At 33.9% G+C, this 25,611-nt stretch overlaps 1 protein-coding gene across 1 annotated transcript in view; it reads right to left on the reverse strand.

Annotated features, from left to right (window-relative positions):
- Nucleotides 1-25,611, reverse strand: part of CAPZA2 (capping actin protein of muscle Z-line subunit alpha 2) — a 48,120-nt gene that overhangs the window by 5,364 nt on the left and 17,145 nt on the right. Inside the window, exons 2-8 of the mRNA XM_033099042.1 lie at nucleotides 20,423-20,486; nucleotides 18,969-19,020; nucleotides 11,928-11,991; nucleotides 7,792-7,998; nucleotides 6,191-6,270; nucleotides 3,212-3,290; nucleotides 1,071-1,142 (exon numbers count right to left, since the gene is read on the reverse strand). Coding sequence (XP_032954933.1) covers nucleotides 1,071-1,142; nucleotides 3,212-3,290; nucleotides 6,191-6,270; nucleotides 7,792-7,998; nucleotides 11,928-11,991; nucleotides 18,969-19,020; nucleotides 20,423-20,486 — 618 coding nt within the window. The remainder of the gene's footprint in view (nucleotides 1-1,070; nucleotides 1,143-3,211; nucleotides 3,291-6,190; nucleotides 6,271-7,791; nucleotides 7,999-11,927; nucleotides 11,992-18,968; nucleotides 19,021-20,422; nucleotides 20,487-25,611) is intronic.

The following is a 25,611-nucleotide window of genomic DNA, read 5'->3' on the forward strand; positions in this document are numbered from 1 at the left end:
ACATTACGCTAAGTGAAATGAGGCAGTCACGAAAGACCGTGTATGTAGGATTCCATTTACAGGCCCTGCCCAGAACAGGCAAATCCATAGTTAGAAAGACGACTCATGGTTGCCTAGGGCTGAGAGGGATTTGAGGGAAGGGTTGGTGGAGGGAATGGGGAGTAACTGCTGATACAAAATTTTTGGAGGACAAACATGTTCTAAATTAGACTGGTGATTGTTTTACAATCCCATTAATATACTAATAAACAGTGAATTTTAAACTTTAACTGGGTGAATTGAATGGTATGTGAATTGTATCTCAATAAAGCTAAGAAAAAGTTAGGTACCGATTTCTATTACTTACCATCTTTTTTTTATTTTAATTTTTTTTTTATTGGGGAATATTGGGGAACAGTTAGTTTCTCCAGGGTCCATCAGCTCCAAGTCGTTGTCCTTCAGTCTAGTTGAGGACGGCGCAGCTCAGCTCCAAGTCCAGTCACTGTTTTCAATCTTTAGTTGCAGGGGGCGCAGCCCACCATCCCATGCAGGAATTGAACCGGCGACCTTGTTGTTGAGAGCTCGCACTCTAACCAACTGAGCCATGCGGCCCGCCCCTCTGGAAGCTCAGCGGCAGCTCACTGTCTTCAATCTAGTTGTGGAAGGTGCAGCTCATTGGCCCACGTGGGAATCGAACCAGCAACCCTGTTGTTCGCAGAGCTCGCGCTTGAACCAACTGAGCCATCCAGCTGCCCTACTTACCATCTTGAATCTATCCCGTTTCCCCGAAAAATAAGACTTAGCTGGACAATCAGCTCTAACGCATCTTTTGAAGCAAAAATTAATATAAGACACGGTATTATATTATATTAGACCCAGTCGTATAGTAAAATAAGACCGGGTCTTGTATTAATTTTTGCTCCAAAAGACACATTACAGCTGACTGTCCGGCTAGATCTTATTTTCAGGGAAACACGGTATCTGAAAATACTTTAATCTGAAGCAGGACTATTACTTAAGATGTTAATTCCAAAACCTCTGGCTTTACAGAAGTCATGCTACTTGAATATGACTTTGAAGTAATTACTTACAGACACTGGCAGGGGATCCTGTGTATCTTTGTGACTCACTAGCTGAACGTTCCCATCTTCGTAATAATGAACCTATTAGGAGGAATTACACAGACCAGTTAGAGGTAGAAGCCTCCAGGTCACGACGCAGTAATCACATCAATGCAGACGACGACTGTTTCAGCTCTAACCTAACTTCTCTGCTGAACTCCGGACCTTTCAAACCCCAGAGAGTCTCTCCCCTTAGCCTTGTGAGGAAACCCGTCAGCAGGTCCTGCAGTTACTCAGGAAGCCCTCCCCTGCCTGACTGCTGGACGTTTTAACCTCATAGATCTACTGGTATCTAAATGCAAGATTTCCAAAATCAAGCTCACAATGTTTTCTCCCCAACACTGCTCTTTTGTGTATTTCCGCCAATCATTTAATTCATCAAATTCAAAGACATAAATTTATTCAATAAACATTGAGTGATTACTATATAAGCCTCTTACTAAGGTTCTAGGGACACATAGCTTTTAAAAAGATGGTTCGTGATCTCATATTTCAACACAACATATTAAGCAAGAGGTATGTAAAAAGTACATTAGCAATACTCTAAACTCTGAGTGTTAAAAAAGGACTTCAGAAAAGAGGCAATACTGCACTTGGATTTAGCAAAATGACTGACAAACCAGATAAGATAAGGAAACAGCCTCGAGAACAGCATTCTTAGGAAGGCTTGGAGGTACTTGTGGGTGGCCTGATAGTGAGGTCAGGGAGGGAGAGAAGTGGCTGGAGAAATGTATATAACAGGAAACAAGCCAGCTTTGGGCCTTGCATACAATGCAAATATGTTAGGACTATCTAGTAGGTGAGAATGTACTGCTAGAATGGTCTTAAGTAAGCAAATAAAACATCCAGATTTAAATTTAAAAAATCATCTTTCTTGATGGCAATGCGAAAAAATGGATCTGGGGACAGCAAAGGGTCTACCAATTCAACAAAATAAAGTAACAATCATATGCCAGGCATGATGCTAAGAGCTGAAGACAGAGTTGTGAACCACACAAGCCCAGCTCTCAACATGCTTTGGTCCACCGGGACACCATTTTAGAAATTATCCAGGTGACAGCTGCTGAGGCCTAACTGAAGGAAAGAAGAATGTTAACAAAATGGCTACCATTCATTAAGCACTTTATGTCTGTCTCGGTTCTATCAATTTTGCCCACATTATCTAATATCTTTAAACAACCCACATGAGCGTATTTATTATGGCTGTTTTTTAGCTGATGAGGAAACAAACAAAAAGAGCTTAAATAACTTTCTGATGTCACACAACGAAAAGCTGGCAGAGCTGGGATTCAAACTCAGGTAGTTTGGTTTCAAAATTCATGCTCTTAACCTCATTTTCTGAGCCCCTAAGAGACAGTCACAAAGACACATAAGTAACAGGATACACACTAGAAATAAATATTGGAGTCAGATGACAGAGCAGCCACGTCTGATTCATCTTTATTCCTCTTCGCACATCTTTCATGATACTTGATCAATAAATGTACTGAACAAATGTGTGAACCAAGACAGAAACAGGATAGTCAGTATTTCCTGTAACTTATTTAGTAACATCTAGATTGAAATACATAGTCTTAGTTATCAGATATTCTTCTAGATAAACATTTGAGCTCACATTAAAATTCAAACAATTCAGTTCTAATAGTTTTCATATAAGAGCTAAATATGAGTACAGGAGATACTTAAGAGATATGTACTATGTATATATATTAATATATACATATAATAAGTACATATGTTTACACATCTAAACACACCCATGTTAATATTATACTTCAGCCAACTCCACCCAGCTGAGAAGAGAATGCACAACTCCACCTCAAAAGGTGCTTACATGAACAAACTGTATGAAGAGCAGACCAAATGGCAGCATCTAATTTTAGCTGTGCTTTTAGAATTTGTCAGCTATCCTCCCAGATTTTTGATGACTACAGAATGAACTACAAGGTTATTTAAAAGATGAAATCAGTACTACTTGTTCCCATTACCTCAAAACAAAGATCTGAAAATAAATGGTTATTGTATATCATGAAAATATAAACTTAAGAATCAGTTATTTTCCCATTCAAAACCATCTCAAGATGACTAAACAAATTCTTTTTATTTCATACCTGAATTTTCAAGATGCCAACCACCTGAGTGGTTGAAGGAGTAATTGTAAACTTCCACTCTGATCTCCAACGACCATTCCTTAAAAATAAAAACAGCAGCTGTAGATAAGGTAGGGAAAATAATTTGAATAAATTTCAAGTTCCAGATTTAAATCTAACGCTGCAGTATGAGAATGTGGGGGATGGATGCTGGACATTCATTTTCTAATCACTGAAATATTCAAAAGAATCAATAGGTTAAGTTCAGTTATGAGCTACATATAACTGAATCTTCATCCCATTGATAAAAAAGGACCTATATAATGGAGGCAACTTCAGAATTCAAATCCTGAAGCTTAAAATACTTTTGAAAACTAAGTACCAAATAATTCAAAAAGAATGGATAGTAAAACATCATTCTTAAGAAGGTTTTGATATCTGGAAAGAGAAGGGCTATAAATATAAAGAGTTATAAGCATCAGATTTTTTTCTTTTCCAATTTTAGGTTTAAAGTTTTCATATAAAAGGCACAATCTCCTTCTACTTCCTGAAATGATTTTCAGTATACAAATCAACACATATTCATCACAGTAGCAAATTGTGACATTACAAACAAGCAACAGGTATGTTATCATTTTTGTCTCCCAGATAATGAACTTCTTTTTCTAACAGCCTTTTCATAGCAACTCCTTTTCTTTTGATGCTAAAATTTTCTCCTTGCTCTTTGCATGCTAAAGACATTCTGATATGCAAATTTATACGTGTTATTTTTTTTTTTTGCAAACAGCATATATTTCTAAAATAGTCACAGGGCTAATGGATCACTTTCCTGGCTTTGGTATAAAATTATTTCTGGGTTCCTTCTGATATTCTTTCCGTCTAACCAATCATGAAAATCTGTAGAATGATGGTATGGTATTCTTATCATTAAAAGTTAACATTTAAAAAATACTATTATTAGAACGATGTATACGTTCTACAGACTAAAAGATAATTTTACAACTTGTCTTGATTTTTAGTGACTCATTCAAAAATTATCCATAGAAGCTTAGCTGGGAAAATCTACGTCCTATTCATTTTATTTCATGATTCCAAAGTAAGTTATTCTTTTTATTTAGGTATTAGTATCAAGCATTAGTGAGTTCTAAGAATATAAATTTCTGATTTATTATGATAATATGCGTATATCACAACTGCCTGTAAAAAGAAATTCCAAATCAAGTAATGGTGCCAATTTGAAAACTATTTCATAAGATCCTTCCAAAGATATTACTATAAGTAATAGTAAATGATATTGAGTAGAGAGCACCCTTTCATTAATGGAGTAAACAGTCAAAACGTCCTACCCTTTAATTATATTCTTCCCTTCTCTTCTAGTAATGTTGTCATTGCAAATATGTGTTCATTCAAACATTTGCTAAACCTGCAATACTGCCAGACATTAGGGAAACAGTAGAGACCATGAAGAGAATATCCCTAGTGAATCTATGGAACATCCATGACTAGTATCTTCTGATTTTTATTCTATCTCTATTTTAGGTAGACTGAAGTATATTTCTTTGTACCAAAATATTTAGATTTAAATTATTGTGATATGTGATGTTTAGCACTTGGGAATATCATACAAATTTTGTCTTTTCCAAAAAGTGCAAATCATTTTTAACTTCAATGATATAATGTTCATAGTGGTAGTTTAGAAAAAATTCAGATATGTAGAGTGAAATAGTGAGAATAGAAAACTCAAGAAGAGACAGCATCTTCATTTTACATACGCTAAAGCTCAAATAATTTGTGTTTTTGAAAACTAGTAAATTTACTAAACATTTCCAATATATTTTAAAGTAAAACTTAGTAACAAGAATTTTCCTTTAATAGTAGTTCAACAAGATTGATTTTATCATACATATCAGGGCACAATTAGAATAAACTGTGATTTCGTGCAGATTTATTTCTTTAGGACACTAGTACATTGATGTTACAAATTTTTAGGGCTAAAATGGAGAAACTACATTTATATGAAGTTCACAGAAGTACACCATAAAAGGTGACTGCGGCCTGTCATGAAGGCATATGTTTACACAGGAATGGATTTTCCTTCAGTGGTAATGTATCTGCATTCCTCCAAACATTCTTGGTTAACCTGGTAACCTTGCATTTATTTCTGAGATGGTTTAGTATGGGAGCAACCTTGGGCCCCAGACCAAACTGGTCCTCAGGGGTTACTGACACCTGTTTACCCTCGGTAGCACCCCCAACCAACCTGGCTAGCAAGTCAAAGACTAAGATATTTAAAAGGTAAATATTATAACCATACTTATTCTGAAGACCTTAGAGTGTATTAACTAAAAAGGGGATAAATGTAAAGATTTCATCTAATGTGGAACTTACAAAGTCTTGTCTAAGAATAAAAAGGTCTAACAACTTGTCAAAGATTAATAAGGCAAGTCTGTGCGTTGGGAGGCTAGACTTTTATAAGGAATAAGCAAATGATTTGCACATAAAATTGTAAGACATGACTGTAGTTTCCCTCACACTGGCCAACCACACACAAGGCAATCCACATGAAAATATCTACTTCAGAGCGCCCAAGTTCACACACACAAAATCATAGTTCTTCACTTTATAATCACCTCTGTTCTCCTCCCTAAAGTGAGTCCCATTCAGAAACACCTTCTAGAACGAACACGTGGGCCAGCCAACCGGTCAGCTGGCAGGCACACGTATTCCCATAGGACGTTGCTTGCTAGTCTCTAGAAACACTTCCCACTCCTGCATTCTTTTCACCGTGTGTTAATGAATTTCCTGCTATCTTTAAATGATTAGGCTGATGATGAAGCAGATAACTTTCTTATATCAAAAAGCTGAAATTTTATATTATGTTTAGATTGCTCTTAGTCAATCACACACAAACAAGGTATAGACCCAATCAATAAAGCAAGGACCTTTTATACAGAATATAAACAATGTCACAATTCCCCACTACACAAAATTTTAACTTACCAAAAGTTTTTTGCTTGGAACTGATGGCTTTCTATGCATGCAATAATGGTTTGCTGTCCATCTATTTTTTTACCATATACCTTGACGGCAAAGAAAACAAACACCAGAGTGAATTTAGGGTGCAGAACATCCAGCTCTAAACATACATAAAATACTGAAAACTGTACAGCACTTTGGCAGGACTATGTAAAAGAAGACAAAACAAGTCATCAGTCTAACATAGGAGCTAGAAAAACAAGTGCTCATGTATGTACATCCAATCACAGATGCTTAGTGGATCATAAATGAAACGATAGAGTACAATGTACTGAGTAAAACTCTACTCTAAAATGTTCATGAACATCCCAGACATACCACACTTTTCATTCCAAACACAAGTATCATAAGAAGTGGAGGTAATTTAAACATACAGATGCCAATCTGGCTGTTTCCATGCAAATAAAAACTGGACCTAGATTACGATGATCATCTGTTTACTTCACAATCTTAGGGACGGCTATTTCTCTAGTCATTTAAAAAGGATCTGGCTAGAGGTGAGCAAGTTACTTCCTATAACTAAGAAAGGTTGTTATAAGGACGCCTGTGACAGTCTGATGATGTTACTTCAGCTCTTGTTTGCTGCTTTAAAAATAATAACTTCATTGTGACTTCAATGCCGGGGAACAAATGAGGAGTCTCTAGCTCCACCTAACCACTTTCTTTTTGAGTTTTCTTCCAAAATAATCCTAATCAACAAGGATTAGGATAATAATCTCATATAATTATTGAGAACTAGATACTTAAGGGGACTACAGGAATTTTTGTCCTAACCAAATTAACCAGGTTAATTTCAGACAGCGAAATGAGGTGCTACTGGTAATATTAATACTTCTGTTGGGACAGCAGGTATAAACCAGGATGTACGGTCACCTCAGGTTGGAAGAGGTCCACATGGCCTTGAAAGCCACCCTCAGAAGCCTGGACGCTATCTAAGCGCAGTGGAAAAAATCCGAAAGACTGTAAGCAGGGGATTTTCATAATCTGACTGCGACTTCAGAAGATCACTCTGGCTATGGAGATCACAGAAGCACAGACTGTGGGGGACTGAAAACCCTATCTGGGTCACAGAATGTTACGAAAGAAAGAAAAAAAGCAATCCTACTTCCTAACATTTTATCCTGAAAACATGAAAACAGGTTAAACTTATGAAAGAACATTAAAAAAGTAAGAAATTTGATTGTGAAACACACAAAGAAATGATTCCGCTTCCAAATAATTTTATTTGTTTTAAGGTCTCATAACTTAATGAAATAAGCTTGATCTAAACTTATTGAGATGTGTCATGAACATGAGATGAAAGAATCTCATCATAATCATCCTCTTCTAATCAATGTATGAAAATTCCTACTTGAATTTAACTCAAGATAACAACCAGTTTTTCCATTTTGGGCTATCAAAATATATTTACTATTTAGGGTTTCTTGGGGAAAAAAACATTGTTAGACATATTTACTTCAAGAAAAAAATGAATGGCAAGTTATAAAATGTCAGTTCTGTAAGTTACTATAAATTTCATAAAAACACTGCCACATTTACATAAGACTAAAGAAATGATGACTTACAGTGCAGACCCCATTCGGATAATGTTCTTTTACATAAGCTCGCAGAGCAGTTTCTACTGAAGTTCTCCATGATTCAATTGCATTTTCTGCTTCATACGGTCTTGGATCAGTTGCTTCCTTTCTTAAGTGATCAAATTTGAAACAGATTCTGTTTTTTGGATCCAAAAACTTTCCATTTCCCAAGTCGCCATGTTCTGTTATCAATACCTTCAATGACATAATAAATTTGGGAAAACAAATATTTAAAATAGCATTTCAGTACTGACATATAAGTATACCTTCACTTAAGCCTTTTCCTTAAAACTATAAAGTAATTCTACTCCAAACAACTGGTTTGGAGTAACTACAGGGCACAACTAGAATATTTCAAATGAGTCGACTACACAGACAATGAAGTTACTCTCATTCGGCTTAGATCAGTGGATCTGATCTAACAGAACTTCCAACTACCCAGGGAAAAAAAATGCATCTCCTAACATACTGCTGGAGTCAGTTTTCTTTTGAGAACTATGAATAGTTACTTTTCCTGTTACTAGTCTCCAGTTCCTCAAACATTCTTCGATGAGGGTATTTATAAGAATGGTTTTAATCCAGTGAGACTCCTCATCAGTGTGTCTACATTGCTCCTGGGCCCACAGTCTCAGCTTCTGTGAAGTGCCTCTTGTTTGTGTAAGCTAATCATTCACAGTTGTTTTCAACTGACTTCCAAATTTTTTAAAATGTAATTTATTCATTTATGTACATTTATATTACACATGCATAAATTTGACATTTTGTACTTTATTTAAAAAATTTCCATTTTCCTTCCCTTGCAACTCTCCCAATTTTTGACTCCTCATTCATGACAGGACATAGCCATCCCTCTGATGTAAATCACGAAACAGAAGCTGTATCCCCCTAAATTTTTTTTAGTCACATAATCCTACATAGATAAATATATATACACATCAATGCACATACATACATGCATGCAGGGTTCTTGTTTGGGTCATTGTTTTATAACAATGAATAGAATAAAAGTGCATGCACACACCTATTTTTCTGCTTCTGGCTTTTTTCAACATAAATACCTTACAGAAACCCTTCCAAGTTAACTGGTATACCTTTCACCATTCTTTTTAATGGTTGCATAATATCCCACGATGTGACTATAGTGTAATTTATTCTGTCATTCCACTATTGATGCTCCATCTCTTTATGTCCAAGCTGTTTTCTTTTAGGGGGGAGGGATGGGCACATTAAAAATGTTGAAATAATTATTATTGTACATATATTTTAACATACTGATGTTTCTGTCTCCATTGGATGCTTCCATTTCTCTTGAATAAATTCCCAACAGTGGCGACTGAGGTATAGGGTTTATATATTTAAATTTAATACATAATTAGATTGCTTTCAAAAAATGGCTGTAACAAACTGCATTTCTATGAACAATATAAAAGATAATGTTTCCCTTCATATTATCACAATCAATAGGCATACAATTCTTTTCTCAGTCTGATGGGCATGAAATATATCCCATTACTTTAATTATATTTCTTTGACTTCCTGACAGATCTAAGTATCTTTTCATGTTTTGTGGGCCATTTGCTCTTCTGTGAGCAAATATCCTTTAATATTTTTTACGATTTCTTTTTAAAATTTGTAAGAGTCCTTTGTTTAAAGCATCTGCTTCATTTCATTCTACAGTTAAAATAATTATTATGTAGCAAAATGTCCATCTTTTCTTTCATAGTTTCTGGGTTTCCAGTTTTAAGATGATCTCCCGTGCCCTTATCTTGTATATGTGGACTCTTTTCTCCTAAAATTTTAGTTATTTTACAAATTTTTAATCCACCTGAAATTTCTGTATATTGTATGACAGAGATCCAACTTTTTCTTGATAGAAACCAGTTGTGCCAATATCTTTTATTGTATGTCTGTTTAAATTACAACCTTGTCATGTATACAAATTTTCATATTTTGGGATTAAATCCTGGACCTATATGCTGCTCTACTGAGCTATTTGTCTACTCTATACAATACCATCCTGATTTGACTTTACATTGGTTGTAAAGGATCTTCTGCTGTCTAGTAAGGCAATTCTCTCACTGTTCTTACTCTTCTTACATTTTTCTTGCTTTTTTTTCAACCTTTTTTTTTTATATAAACTTTATGAAAATTTTGACCAATCAAGCTATCAGGATTCTAATCAAACTGCATTAAATTCATATTTTCATTTTTAAAATTTAACTTTCTATCTCAAAATGAAATGTGATGTGCCTTTCTACTATACAGATCCTTTTTTGTGTTTCAAAAGGACAACCACCATTTACTTCATAATCCTATTTTTTTCTTCTAAAGGTTATTTCTAGGTTAATGTATAGTTTCACCACTATTTAAAATGAAACTCCTCCCCCTCCAACCATTTCTAGTTTAAGGTACTTACTTGCCGCAATAAAGGAAAGCAAATGAGTTTTATATACCTACCTAAAATTCAGTCATCTCATGGAATTCTTTTAAGTTCAGTAGTTTTTTAAGGCTGGGAGGCTAATTTTACTAAAGTCTCTCAGTATTTCTAAATCAATCAATCAATCAATCACCTAAGAGTGTTCTCTTCTTTTTCAAAGGTTTAAAAGTTTTCATTCTCTAGTCATATTTGCTACACCTCCATGATATTAGATTAATAATGATAAGTAGCTATTAGCTATTCCTGGACAATTTTCTATTTTAACTAAAATTATTTGTGTTTGTAGTTTATGATATTACTATCGGTTTTTGTTAAACAATATATTATAGTTAAGAGTTTTTTCTATTCATATTTTACTTAGGGTTTTTGCAATGAGAACTAGCTGCTGGATCTTCCAAATTACTTTTCACTGTCTACTGATAAGGTTTTCCCTTTGGATACATTCTAGTTAGTCTTGGCATATTATTTTTTTTGATATACTCATATTCCTGGATTCTATTTGCTAACGTCTATTTAAATTTTTCAATCTATAGTCATATGTGAGATTACTATAGAGTTTCTTTTTGTTTTATTTTTATTAGATTTAAACATTAAAATTATGCTAGGCTCATAAAACAAGTTTGGGAGCTATCCAACATTATAAAAAGATGCCTGAAACTAAAATAAATAAGTAAATAAAAATAAAAGGATGCATTCTTCTTTCAGGGATTTATCTTAAGAAGATAGTCAGTGTGCCCAAAGGTACAAAGATGTTTAACACAGCATTGTTTATAACACTAAAAAAATAAAAAAATGAAAAAAAAAAAAACCCACAAAAAAACCAAAATCTCACAAGAGAAAGAAAATAAATTTAGGTTAATAAAATGAAGCACTATATAGCTTTTTATATATGTGTATACACACATGCATATCTCTCTCTATATATAAGCTTATGCTTTCCTTTCAGTTACAAGTCATCTTTTGTCTAGTCTCTTTTCGCCCTACAACTAAAAGACTACATGTTACATAAGGAATAATGACAAATATAACCTTTACTATATTGATATTTAGCTACTAAGAACTAATTGTTACTACACTTATGTTCTACTTACCAGTTCCTTCTTCATATTGTTTTACATAAATTGTGCTTCATATAGCACAGTATGAATGTGCTATATACTGTGTAATACTGATACAATCACTGTTCAATTACTAGTTAACACTAAACCAAAAAATTAAGAATGCTAGTGACCTTTTGTGGCTTTTCTTAGCTTGGCAATTCTAACTCGCACTTTGGAAAGAAAAGATTTAATAATTACTAAATGCTAAGTTACTCACATGAAGAATTGTAGAATTCCAGAGCAACCAAATTATGATATAAATCTTACTAATATATATTCTAGATTTTGGATTAATATAGGATTGATTTTTTTTTCCTATAGAAAACAAGAAAGTAGATTTAAAGTAATTATTTTCCAAAATCTTAAAAGAATTATATTTGAATTTCTAAAAGGAACTTTCTGCTAATAGTATTATTGGTTTCAACAAAAGAAACTAAATTTTCAATTACTTTGCCCGTAAGTGGCTATGATAAAAGTGAACACTTTTTTATCTTTTAAACACACCACTTCATAATTCTTGCAGGATAATAATAACCATTATAAATGAAACAAAGAATAGCTAGATCCTGTGTTTACATGAAACATACCTGATCCTCATAACCTTCAATTTTTACTGGAGTAAACTGGTCCAGGTTATACTGCGCAAATGCACTAAAAAAGAAAAAGGCCAATTACTTAAAATTACTTAATACCCTTAAAAAAATCACAGTCAATTCACCTGTCAATAAAAGTCACATGGCAAGTTAAATAAAATTATAACTCTCTATTAATGATCTTATATTAACTGTAAATATTAGATAGGTATGGCTATTTTTAAAACTGATGAATGATACCAGCTTTCAATGATTAGCAAAAGAAAATTAAATCAGTAAATATAATTAATCTTTTCATTCAAACCCTTGAAAGTAAAGATTAGCCATCTATAAGATACATATCCAATTACGTAGTATATGACAGACCAGGAAACAAAGTAGTTGCTATGAGAGATGCAAAGAGTAACCAGACAGACCCTACAGTCAAAGGGCTTACAGCTGAATAAGAAAGATAACAGACAAACATAAAACAAAGTAGAACAAATATAAGAGAATGACCAATAAAGCACCATGAATAATACATATATTTTTAAAAATACATTCTAAGAAGAAAAGAGAATTAGATGTTATTTCATAATGGATGTAATACTGAGAAATGGCCTTGAAATAATGGGTAGGATCTGTGGTCTTGTAGAAATTGGAGTGATGTGAAGAAAAGAATATTTCAATTAGAGGGACCAGGATGAGCAAAACACATGAGAAGATAGGTTAGGTCCAACATAACAGAAAGCACCAAGCTCAATGCCTGGCATGTAGCAGGTATGTAGTTAGTTTACCGAAGTGAATGGCAAGGTTTAAAAGATGGAATAATTACTTCATTTGGGAGGCAAAGCATAATCACAAAAGCTTTCTGAGAAAGGAGAACATAGAGCTACTTTAAAGATTAATTTGGCAGTAGTGTGTATGACAAATTGGGAAGTGAAGCAACTACAGCCAGAAAAAGCACTTACGTTATTGTTAGGCAAACATCCATGTTAGAACTGCTGAGAGTCTGAACTAGGAAATGGTGATGGGATGAATTCAAAAATAAAGCCTCTCTCTATTCTCATGAGTAAAGAATAATATATTATGTAACTACATAATACACTTGTAGGAAAAACTCTCATCGTACAAATGATTATCTAAAAATACATAAAGATCATACTGTATTTTATAAAACCTGTAACTTGAGAAATTTATTCCACTTAACCGTGTTTCCTCAAAAATAAGACCTAGCCAGACAATCAGCTCTAATGCGTCTTTTGGAGCAAAAATTAATATAAGACCCGGTCTTATTTTACTATAAGAACAGTTTTATATAAGACCGGGTATAATATATAATATAATATAATATAATATAATATAATATAATATAATATAATATAATATAATATAATACCGTGTCTTATATAAGACCGGGTCTTACATAATATAAGACCGGGTCTTATATTATAGTAAAATAAGACCCAGTGTTATACAATTTTTGCTCCAAAAGATGCATTAGAGCTGACTGTCTGGCTAGGTCTTATTTTCGGGGAAACATGGCAACAGAAAAGACATTGAGAATTTTAAAATTTAGGAAATATATCTCTCAATCTAATCTCCTTGGGAGCTTTGCATGTTATTCTGGATGGTAAGATGTCTACCGAATTTTCAGGTATTAGCTACTCAGTCTCTCCAGAAAGGAACATTTGGTTGATCAAAGCATTACTGAGTTAATAAAAGACTAGAAAATGTAAAAATAGCAAAGTAGAATTCAGTTTCTAGTTGTTAAATTCCTGACACTGCATGTTCAAAAATGATGGGAGTAAATATAGAAATGCATGAAGGAGCTACAGAAAGAAGTATCTGATTTTCTTAATTCATTAAAACCACAATCTTCCTAGGAATAGCCTCAACATAGCCAGGCAGTCATTAACCCTTAAATGAATCTACCTCAAAAGTATGTCTGAGATTAAATTAAAAACACACACACACTAGAGTCATGCACTGCATAAGGATGTTTCGGTCAACGATGAACCACATATATGATGGTGATCCGTAAGATTATAATGGAGCTGAACTTCCCTATTGCCTAGTATGTCACAGCACTGTGCGTGACTCATATGTGTGGTGATGCTGGCGTAAACAAACCTACTGAACTGCTAGTCTTATAGAAGTATAGCACATACAATTATGTACAGGACATAATACTTGATGATAATAATAAATAACTAGGTTACTGGTTTATGTATGCTCTATACTATGCTTTTAATTGTTATTTTAGAGTGTACTCTTTCTACATATATAAAAAGTTCCATGTAAAACAGGTATGCCGGGTTACGCCAGCAGCCTCGTATATCTCTCATTTACCATGTCTCGAGTGCATCATTTATTTTCTCTCATGCTTGATTGAATCTCGTGTTGTTTGTACAGTACCATGCTGTACAGGTTTGTATCCTAGGAACAATGGGCTATACCACCTAGGTTTGTGTTAGCACACTCTGATTTTTGCACAAGGACGAAACTGCTTAACGATGCATTTCTCAGAACAGGTCCTTATTGTTAAGTGGCCCATGACAATATTCTAAATCACTTAGAATTACTGGAAAGTAAAAGACACATTTAAATATAAATACGGATATGGGTGGCCAGATGTCTCAGTTGGTTGGAGCACAAACTCTCAACAACAGAGTTGCCAGTTCAATTCCCACATGGGATGGTGGGCTGTGCCCCTGCAACTAAAGATTGAAAATGGCGACGGGACTTGGAGCTAAGTTGTGCTCTCCACAACTAGACTGAAGGACAACTTGGAGCTGATGGGCCCTGGAGAAGCACCCTGTTCCCCAATATTCCCCGATAAAAAATTTAATAAATAAATAAATAATACGGAGAGTAATTTGGTCCTAGGCCTTTTACTGTCTATAATAACAAACTCCATCTATCTATAACTTGGGAGTGAGGGAAGAATAGGAAATCTAAAAACGCGACAATAAATATGAAATAGGTAAAATTTTATCTTAAACGCTCAAAGCAAGTTAAATAGGTCACAGTTACACAGTATAGTGGAAAAAAGGTACTTATTAACCTACGAAGTCAGAATACAGAATATCTGTTTTGTTCAAACTCTGTATTAGCTAGCGTGAGCACCATTTACCTCACCTACAAAAAAGAGGGGTTTGGACTCAATGACTTCCCAAGTCCCTTCCAGTTCAGAAAACTTATTCCATCCACCCACTCGCCACCTGCTCACCCAACCCTCCATCTATACAAATATTTAAGTGTAAAACACTCTACTAGAAACAGTGAAACACTAATTTCTCTGCTTGTAGAGTTCTGTAGCCCAACTCATTTCTAAGTGACCTGTTTTTGTATTTAGATTTTTATACGCTTTACTATTAATGATTCACCAATTACATGTTAAACTCTCACCATGTGTTTCCCTCAGTTTGGCTACATTATTTCCATTATTTACTATTCAAATCCTATTCATTATTTAAACTCAGCTCGAAATCCAGCTCTAAATAGAAATTAAAGATTTCTTCCTTTGGGATTTCCTCCAAAAGCCTTTGATATACCTCTATTAAGATAACATTTTATTTCATTTGGCCTGATATTGAACATATCTGACTCCCCACTGGAAAATCCCTAAGAGGCTTATTTATCTCATCATCATAATGGAGTCTGACATTCCTATATCTGTTGAATAAAAGGCTATTTCTGGATACTTCAAAGTATTCTAGAATTGAGAGTACCAATTCTTCAGTATGTATGTCTAATTTTACGATGAAACACACTGAATTTGTGTCATTTGGTAAAGAAAGTTGTCCAATTAGAACCACTCTTCAGAACAATAGCTATGTATTTTCCCCTTACAAAAAGACAGAAAAGGGGAAAATAATGAAAGTTAAAGCAATAGGGAAAAGGTGGAAGAAAGGAAGAAAAGAAGCACATATATGTGAGGAAGAGATGTACTGGTATAAAAGAAATTCAATATAAAAAGTACAACTGAAGAAGAAACAGGACTATGGTTATGCACTTACTCCGGAGAAACTGCCACTCGGATGCAGTCTCATGTCTTTACCATGCCTTCCAAGTTACATTATGCAGGTTTAACGGGCAGCCTCAATGTTAGGTGATAAACTATCTTGAGGGTAATACCAAGTTTTGAGATATTTCAAAAGTAATTCAGAACCAAGTCTAGTGAACAACAGGGGTAACACCATTTCACAGAGAGGACACTGTGAGCCAGAGTAAATTAATTCCAAAGTCAATGATTTAAGGTATATTTCTGCACTTCACAGACACACTTAGATGTCTACAAAATAAACTCAAATGAATATTTACTTTAGAGAAATTCACTGAGGTCAACAAAAAGAATCAATATTTTCTCTATGTGTTCATCTAGTTAACAATCATTTACTGAGAGTGTAACTACATGCAAGAAAATCAGTTTCTACTGAAGGCTTCCATGATTTTTTCTTGGGTTTATATTCTACTATAAAGATCTTTTATCATTACTACTGATTTCCTCAAAGACTCAGTTCCTTAAAAAAAAAAAATCAGACTATCAGGCATTTCAATGCCTATATCTTTGAAATGTGGACCACAACTGTCCCTGAAATTTGGTTCATAACAAAAGAGAACTATAGCTCACATTCCAGTTTCTTTTTAGAACAAATTCAAGTTATTTAATTTAAATATAACAATCATCATCAGGTAAATGCTTCTTTGGACAAATAAAATACAATATTTTCATCATTTTGAGTCATATGTATGACTATTTCATACTACTTACATAATTATGAATATTTCTTTGACCTTCATTAAACCTTACTCTGCCAGGGGAAAACGTTGTCTTTAAACAAATCAAGTTTCTCATTTTCTTAACTTAAAAAAAAAAAAATCTAATTTGTGCACCTACCTAATTTGTGAAACAACCCACACATTTATTTACCAAAGATAACTCAGAAGAAAAGTTTATTTTGAAAGTTCTGTTGTTAAAAGTTCATAAATGTTGTATGTTTCTTTACTTGTCAATATGTTATATGCTATTAGAAAATTAATTTTTCTTAAATATACAAATAATTTAAGTAATATTTAAAGAAATTAAGAGTAAGTAGAAATTCACTCAGAAGCTAGTAACTTAAGTTAAAGGTATAAAGTAAACTGATTTCTATAAAGCACTTTACTATAATAATTAACAGGGTGGAAGCAACCCAGGTTTCCATTGACAGATGAATGAATAAAAAAAAATGTGGTATATATATTTAGCATTAAAAAGGAAGGAAATTCTGACACATGAGATAACATGGATGAACCTTAAAGACATTGTGCTAAGCGGAATAAATGAGTCACAAAAGGACAAACAGTGCATGAGGTACCTAGAGAAGCTAAATTCATAGAGACAGAAAGTAGAACAGTGGTTGCCAGGGACTAGGGAGAAAGGGGAATAGGAAATTATTATTTAATGGGTACGGAGTTTCAGTTTGGAAAAATGAAAACAGTTCTGGAGATGGATAGTGGTAATGATCATACAACAATCAATGTGAATGTACTTAATGCCAGAGAACTGTACACCAAAAGTGATTAAAATGATAGACTTCGTTATATGGTGTAATAAAAAAAATACAGTGAATGTTTAAATTAAAAATTTATCACAGTAAAAGACACATTGCCATTAACCCCCCTCAAAATACTCCCCCTCATTCCGAACATACTCATCCCATGGTTCTTGCCAACTTCTGAAGCAGTTCTGGAAGTCCTCTTTTATGAGTGTCTTTAGTTGCGCTCTTGTGGCTGCCTCGGGTGTCCTGAATCATTTTGACTTTGGGGAAGAGCCAGAAGAAACACAGGTGCCAGATCCAGCAAATAAGGTGGATGAGGACACACCGTAATGTTTTTATTTGACAGAAACTGCCGTACCACTAGTAATGTGTGACATGGAGCATTGTTGAGATGGAGGATGAAGTAAAGATACAAAAGAGGACTTCCAGGACTGCTGCAGAAAGTGGCAAGAACAATAGGGTAAGTGTTTTCGAAGCAAGGGGGAGTATTTTGAGTGGGATTAATGGCAGTATGTCTTTTACTGTAATACATTTTTAAAAAATTGTAATAGTTACTGTATTTTGTAATCATACGCTGAACGTGTATTTTTCCTGCAATAAAAAATAATAAATATAAACTGCTATTAAAAAATACAGGAATTTAAATCAGAAGCGAAATCAGATATGCCTGGGAGTCTGCTGAACCTCTACCTTCATTACCATTAACTGTAAAGGACATTTATTTGATGAAGCCTTCAAAATAGAATCAGAGCAAATTTCCCCCATTAGTTAGGATGTCACATGTTGGATAGCATACTAGGATGAGAGTAGGTGACTGGATGGATACTAAACACTCTTTGTGAGGCATTAAAAATCTGTTTAATTTCACCATTTTCAAAAGAGTAATGGAGTTGGTTAGCTTAAAATATGGGTCCCCAGACCTTATTTTGGGAGTTGGTCCGGGGAAGAGAATTGACCATTTCTCTGAAATCCTATGATAGGTGTGGCAAGGCATGATTCTGGTCACCGGTCCAAAGATGACACACTGGCATTTAGAATTGCCTAGTTCTTTCAATCATTTAAAAATCTGGTAAATATTTATTAGGTAAATCTATGTCAGGTACCACATTAGGTATTTATGGATGAACAAAATAAACCCCTAACCCTTCAAAATCCATTAGTGTCAAATATATAACAATAAACAAAATCTGAATAAAAATTAAAGCAATCATAATTTCAAAAACCAAAGTTTCTAAAATAATTTTACCCAACTTTGCAAAAGTCAAAATGTGGTTAGTATTGAGTATATAAGCCACTCCCAAACACACAACAAATAGACAATTTCATATTATAATTGTGTCCCTATTTCTCTCTGTGATGAAAAATATTTCTCTTCTAGCCTAGTACATACTATGCATATTTATATATTTGAACTTGATGTGCAAATATCTTTTTCAGGGAGTAGTGCTTAAAAAATACTTTTAAAACATTTTCCCATGTCACTTTTGTTATGTTAATATATAATACTTACTGGGCTGCTCCTTCCCTGAGAAGATTATCATTATTAAGCAGTAACCGAACATCTGCAAAACAAACATTATCTTTTGTATATTACTATTTTTCTATGTTTAAAATTCCTGTGTAATGAATGCAGGTTATTTTGGTCATGTATTAACACCCCCACCCCGCAACAGAGGAAGATCAAATAATCACTCTGATGGCTCAAATAAGTACAAAAACACACCATGGTATTAATTTTAAAGTTGATTAGGAAATAGAAGAGGAAATGAAATGGAAATACAAGTTATTTTATACCCTGCATAGTCAATGCAGGCAGACCGAAACATATCTCCAAAGAACTAAAATGGAGTAAGTGATACCAAGGAGGGTGTGCTGAGATCTGTGCCTCGAGTTTGACAGTGCTGTCTCGAGTTCAAGTACATGTGCTCTGCAGAGAAGGGATTCAATCAGAACCCGCTTGTGAACAGAGTGCAGATGTAGGCACTTCCGTCTTCAGACAGCACATGTTCAAACAAAAGATGAATGTATTTAGTTTGATGTGGTAGCTGCCTTATTTAATAATCTCGCTTTTGTTGATTCTTAATTCTGTCCTAATTTTAGATAGATTATTATGTAGACATGTGCCTATTAATCATTAATACATAACTTTAAAGATAATATTTATTGGAAAACCCAAGCACTCTGTAAAACATAAAGGAAAAAAAAAATCACATAATTTCACCCAAAAGAACCAAATTTCTACAGTAGTTTTGGTATATTTTCTATTATTATTTTTTCTATATACTTAGCTGTTTTACATAGTTGCTACCATAAAGTACATCCAACAATTTTTTTCACTAAATGAAAATAACACAAAGCATCTCTCATTAAGAATCTGGTTTAATATAATACAGTCTATAGTTCTTATAAACAATGTAAAATTGGACAGCCATTAAACATAATGTACTATATAGTACATAATGTACTGTATTTCCTCGAAAATAAGACCCAGCCTACTATAAGACCTAGGTCTAAAAAATAAGACATACCCCGTATTATATTAATTGTATTATATTATTCCCGGTCTTATATAAGACTGGTATTATTTTATATTTATATTATATTATATTATATTATATTATGTTATGTTATATTATATTATATTATATTATATTATATTATATTATATTATATCTGGTCTTATATTATAGTAAAATAAGACCGGGTCTTATATTAATTTTTGCTCCAAAAGACGCATTAGAGCTGACTGTCTGGCTACATCTTATTTTTGGGGAAACATGGTATATCACAAGTACATTATATTCTAGCCATTACAAAATCCAGACTGATGAAAATTTTCCTGTACAGAAAATACAGATTTTTCTACATATTCTTCTTAACTTAGTTATTTTGGTTATGTAATTTATTCTTTAGAAAAAGAATGCTTGATATATCCAGTCTTAGTGTTATGAAGTAAACACTCACCATTAAACACCTCGTTAAATTCTCCAGGAGGGGCATGAATGATGAACTTTGCTGCTATACGCACCTAAAATAGAAATGAAGATATAAATGTTCCATAGCATAGGCCTCAGCTAAAATAAAAAAAACAAAACAGTACAAAATTATGCTATTCTAAAGTTCTACTGAAAATGACTTAAGAAAAATTTAGGGATAGTGACACTTCTTCATTCAAACACCTTAAATTTATTACTCTTTAAAAATAAGCCTATTATTGTTTTAATCATTTAGTATAATCACAATTATAGGCTGAATTAGATTTAAAAATACAAAATATATAAAAGTCTCAAATAACAACATAACTTTACACCTTAAGGACTTAGAAAAAGAAAAAATGAAACTCAAAGTTAGTAGGAAGAAATAACAAAAATTAAAACAAAAATAAATTATACAGAGACCAAAAAGACAATAGAGAGGAAACTAAGAGCTGGTTCTTTGAAAGGATAAAAACTGACAAGCCCTTTACTAGATTCACCAAGAAAAAAAAAGACACAAAATCAGAAATGAAAGAGAAACTGTTACAAATCATACCACAGAAATAGAAAGAATTATGAGACTACAATAAACAATTATAATACCTGCAAACAAATCGGACAACCTAGAAGAAAAGGGTAACTCCTAGAAACATACAACCTGCCAAGAATGAATTATGAAGAAATGGAAAATCTGAACAGACCAATTAAAACTAAGGAGATTGAATCAGTAATCAAGACCCTCCTAAAAAACAATAGTTCAGGTTTCACTAACAAATTCTACCAAAAGTTCAAAGAAAAATTAATACAAATCCTTCTCAAACTCTTCTAAAACCAGAAGTGGAGGAAACTCTTCCAAGCTTTTATGAGGCTAGCGTTACAAGGGTGCCACAAGAACAGAAAATTATAGTCCAATATCCCTAATGAACAGAGACACAAAAATCCTCAATAAAATATTAGCAAACTGAATTCAGCAATACATTAAAAGGATCATATACCAAGACCAAGTGGGATTTATGCCAGAATGCAAGGATGGTTCAACACCTGTAAATCCGTCAGTGATACACCATATTAACAACATAACGGATGAACATCATATGATCATCTCAATAGATACAGAAGAAGTACTTGACAAAATTTAACATCCATTTATGATAAAAACTTTCAACAAAGCAGTTAAAGAGAAAATGTACCTCAACAAAACAAAGATAATATATGACAAGCCCACAGCTAACATCACACTCAAAGGTGAAAAGCTGAAAGATTTTCCTCTAAGATCAGAAACAAAACAAGAATACCCACACTCACCACTTTTATTCAACATACTCATAGTATTGGAAGTCCTAGCCACAGCATCAGACAAAAACAAAAACAAAAAAAAGAAACAAACAAATAAAAGATATCCAAATTCGAAAGGAAGAAGTAAAACTACCACTTTTTGCAGGTGACGTATTATATATAGAAAACCCTCAAGACTCCATCAAAAAACTGTTAAAACTAATAAATGAATTCTGTAGTTACAGGATATAAAAATCAATATACAAAAATCATTTCTAAGAACGAACTATCACAAAGAGAAATTAAGAAACAACCCCATTTAAAATTACACCAAAAAGAATGAAATAATTGTAACCAAGGAGGTAAAAGACCTGTATACTGAAAACTACAAGACATGAATGAAATTAAAATATAAATAAATGGAAAGCTATTCTGTGCTCATGGATAGGAAAAATCAATATAGTTAAAATATCCACACTGCCCAAAGCAATCTACAAATTCAGTACCATCCCGATCAACATTCCAATGACATTTTTCACAGAAATAGAATAAAATAAACCTAAAATCTGTAAAGAATCACAAAGACCCCAAATAGCCAAAGCAATCTTGAGAAAAAAGAACAAAGCTGAAAGCTCCCTGATTTCAAACTATATTACAAAAAACCACAGTAATTAAAACAGTATGGTACTGACAAAAAAAAAAAAAAAAAAAAAAAAAAAAAAGGACACAGATCAATGAATAGAACAGAGATCCCAGAAATAAACCAATAGGTATATGGTCAATTTATGACAAAGGAGCCAAGAATATACACTGGGGAAAGGACAGTCTTTTCAATAAATGGTGTTTGGAAAACTGGACAGCCATACGCAAAAGAATGAAACTCGATCACTATCTTACACCATGCATAAAAATTAACTCAAAATATAAAACCTGAAACCATAAAACTTCTAGAAGAAGAGATAGGTGGTAAGCTCCTAGACATAAGTCTTGGCAATAATTTTTTAAATCAGACTCCAAAGCAAAAGCAACAAAAAACAAAAATGCACAAGTGGGACCACATCAAACTAAAAGCTTCCAACCAAGAAAGGAAATCATCAACAAAGTGAAAAGGCAACCTACAGAATGGGGGAAAATATTTGCAAATCATATAGCTGATAAGGGGTTAATATCCAAAACATATGAAGAACTCATACAACTCAATAGCAAAAACCCCCAGTCTGATTAAAAAATGGGCAGAAAATCTGAATAGACATTTTCTCAGACATACAGATGGCCAAGCAGTACATGAAAAGATACTCTACATCATTAATCACCAAAGAAATGCAAATCAAGAACACAATAAACATCACCTCTGTTAGAATGGCTATTATCAAAAAGAAAAGAAATAACTATTGGCAGGAATGTAAACTGGTGCAGCCACTATGGAAAACAATATGGAGGTTCCTCAAAAAATTAGAAATGGAACTACCACATGATTCAGCAACTCCACTTCTAGGTATTTATCTGAAGAAAATGAAAATACTAACTCAAAAACATATCTGTACCCCCACATTAATTGCAGCATTATTTACAACAGCCAAGGTATGGAAACAACTTAAGAGTCCGGCAATGGATGAATGAATAAATTGTGACACACAAATACACACACACACACACACACACAAGACTATTATTCAGCCATCAAACAATGAAATCTTGCCATTTGTGACAACATAGATGGACTTTGAGGGCATTATGCTAAGCGAAATAAGTCAGACAGAGAAAGACAAATGCCTCAGATCTTTTATATGTGGTGTCTAAACCAACCAATCAAAAAACCCAAGCTGCCAAACTCATAGAGGACAGACTGGTGGTTGCCAGAAGTTGAGGATGGCAGGGAGGTAGGAGAAAAAGAAAAAAGAAAAATATACATATATAATTTAATGCATTTAAGAATCCAAAGCACACACGCACCCCCCCCCCCATATATAATTTGCTTATTAGTGTGTGTATGACACACACACAAACATCAGTAAATTTTTCCTTTAAACTGAAATGGAAAAAAATTATCAAGGAAATCTGTATGTGTGAAGAAGTAAGATGCACTTAGGTATAATGAAGAAAACATATTTATGTGTCTCAAATTAGTGAAAAATATAGAAAGTAAGAGGGGAAGAATGGCCTTCCCCACTTCTTCTTAGGGAATTTTAGTTCAAAGGTAAGACATAAAATATCAACAGGTGTACTGAGAGATATATTTAAGAGAATAAAGGCTATATTTGCGAAAGAGATTAATCACTAATTAAATTATACCTGAGAAGTTAAATGGTATGCCTCGTATTACAGTTTACTGAAGAAGTCTTGAGTATTTATAATAGTTTTCCAACTACTATACAGCAAACTTTGACTAAGTTCAGACCGTGTTCCTGAAAGTGTAGTCCCTAAACAAGCAGTTTCAGTGATTTTGTCCAAAATGCACAATTATGGGCCGCACAGACTCTGGAAATGCGGCTCTGAAAACACCATATATACAAGCTTTCCCGGTGATTTTTAAATGCATATTCACGTATTTGCTGAATTAAGAGACAATCCTAGGCAAAAAGAAAACCTTGACTTATTTTCATCTTTCCCACTTTACTAGCACTGTCAATTCTCTGATGTGGAAACTAAAAATAATGGAAAGAAAAGACTTATACAAGGTCTGACAACTAAGTTCGCGAACTTGCTGCACCGATGTTGCTAACCTTTTTTGATATCAGAGGGATTATTCACTATGAATTTGTACCAACTGGACAAACAATTAACCAAGTTTACTATTTCGAAGTGCTGAAAAGGCTGCGTGAAAAAGTTAGACAACCTGAACTTTTCACCAACAATTCATGGCTCTTGCATCACGGCAATGCACCAGCTCACACGGCACTGTCTGTGAGGGACTTTTTAGCCAATAAACAAGTAACTATTGGAACACGCTCCCTGATCTGGCCCCCAATGACTTCTTTCTTTACCCAATGATAAAGGAAATATTGAAAGGAAGACATCTGGATGACATTCAGGACATCAAGAGTAATACGATGACAGCTCTGATGACCATTCCAGAAAGAGTTTCAAAATTGCTTTGAAGGGTGGATGAGGTACATAGCTTCCCAAGGGGTGTACTTCAAAGATGTCTGTAGTGATATTCAGCAGTGCGGTATGCAGCTTTTTCTAGGATGAGTTTGCAAACTTAATTATCCAACCTCGTATATGTTTGTGTATAAACAGGGGTGCCAAAAAAAATGTATACAAGTGGACACTTTGGTCAACGTTACTTAAGCAGTAGTTGGGCATAATCACAAGTGTCTGGACGCTGATGGTCACCACTTTGAGCACTTCCTGTAATTGCTGAAGGCAAACGTAACTTGTATTCATCTTTTGTTATTGGCATACATTACTTTCTTTTGTGTGAATTTTATTGGGTAACCGTGTGTCTTTTCCAGGACCCATCAGCTCCAAGTCAAATCGTAGTCCTTCCATCTAGTTGTGGAGGGCACAGCTCAGCTCCAAGGCCAGTCCCCATTTGCAATCTAGTTGCAGGATATGCAGCCCACCATCCCATGTGGGAATCCAACTGGCAACCTTGTTGTTAAGAGCACCTGCTCTAACCAACTGAGCTAACCAGCCGCCCATTGAGTATTACAATTTTAATACAGTTTTCCTGCCTTAAAATGTGTATATTTTTTTGGCACCCTCTGTATGTTGTGTGTGTATGCATCTAAGTACACATGTAGTTTTCAGAAGACAGATGAAAGATGTTTCTCAGTAGAGGCCACACACGAGTATGTGACAAAGCCTTAAAAAGGTTAGAAAATGTCAGTTCAAAGAAACAAGCCTTTAATAGTCTAGAACTCTCAAGTTTTAAGCAAAATCTATGATTGTTGTTAGATA

Source organism: Rhinolophus ferrumequinum, chromosome 26 (genome assembly GCF_004115265.2).
Source record: "Rhinolophus ferrumequinum isolate MPI-CBG mRhiFer1 chromosome 26, mRhiFer1_v1.p, whole genome shotgun sequence".
Lineage (NCBI taxonomy): Eukaryota > Metazoa > Chordata > Mammalia > Chiroptera > Rhinolophidae > Rhinolophus > Rhinolophus ferrumequinum.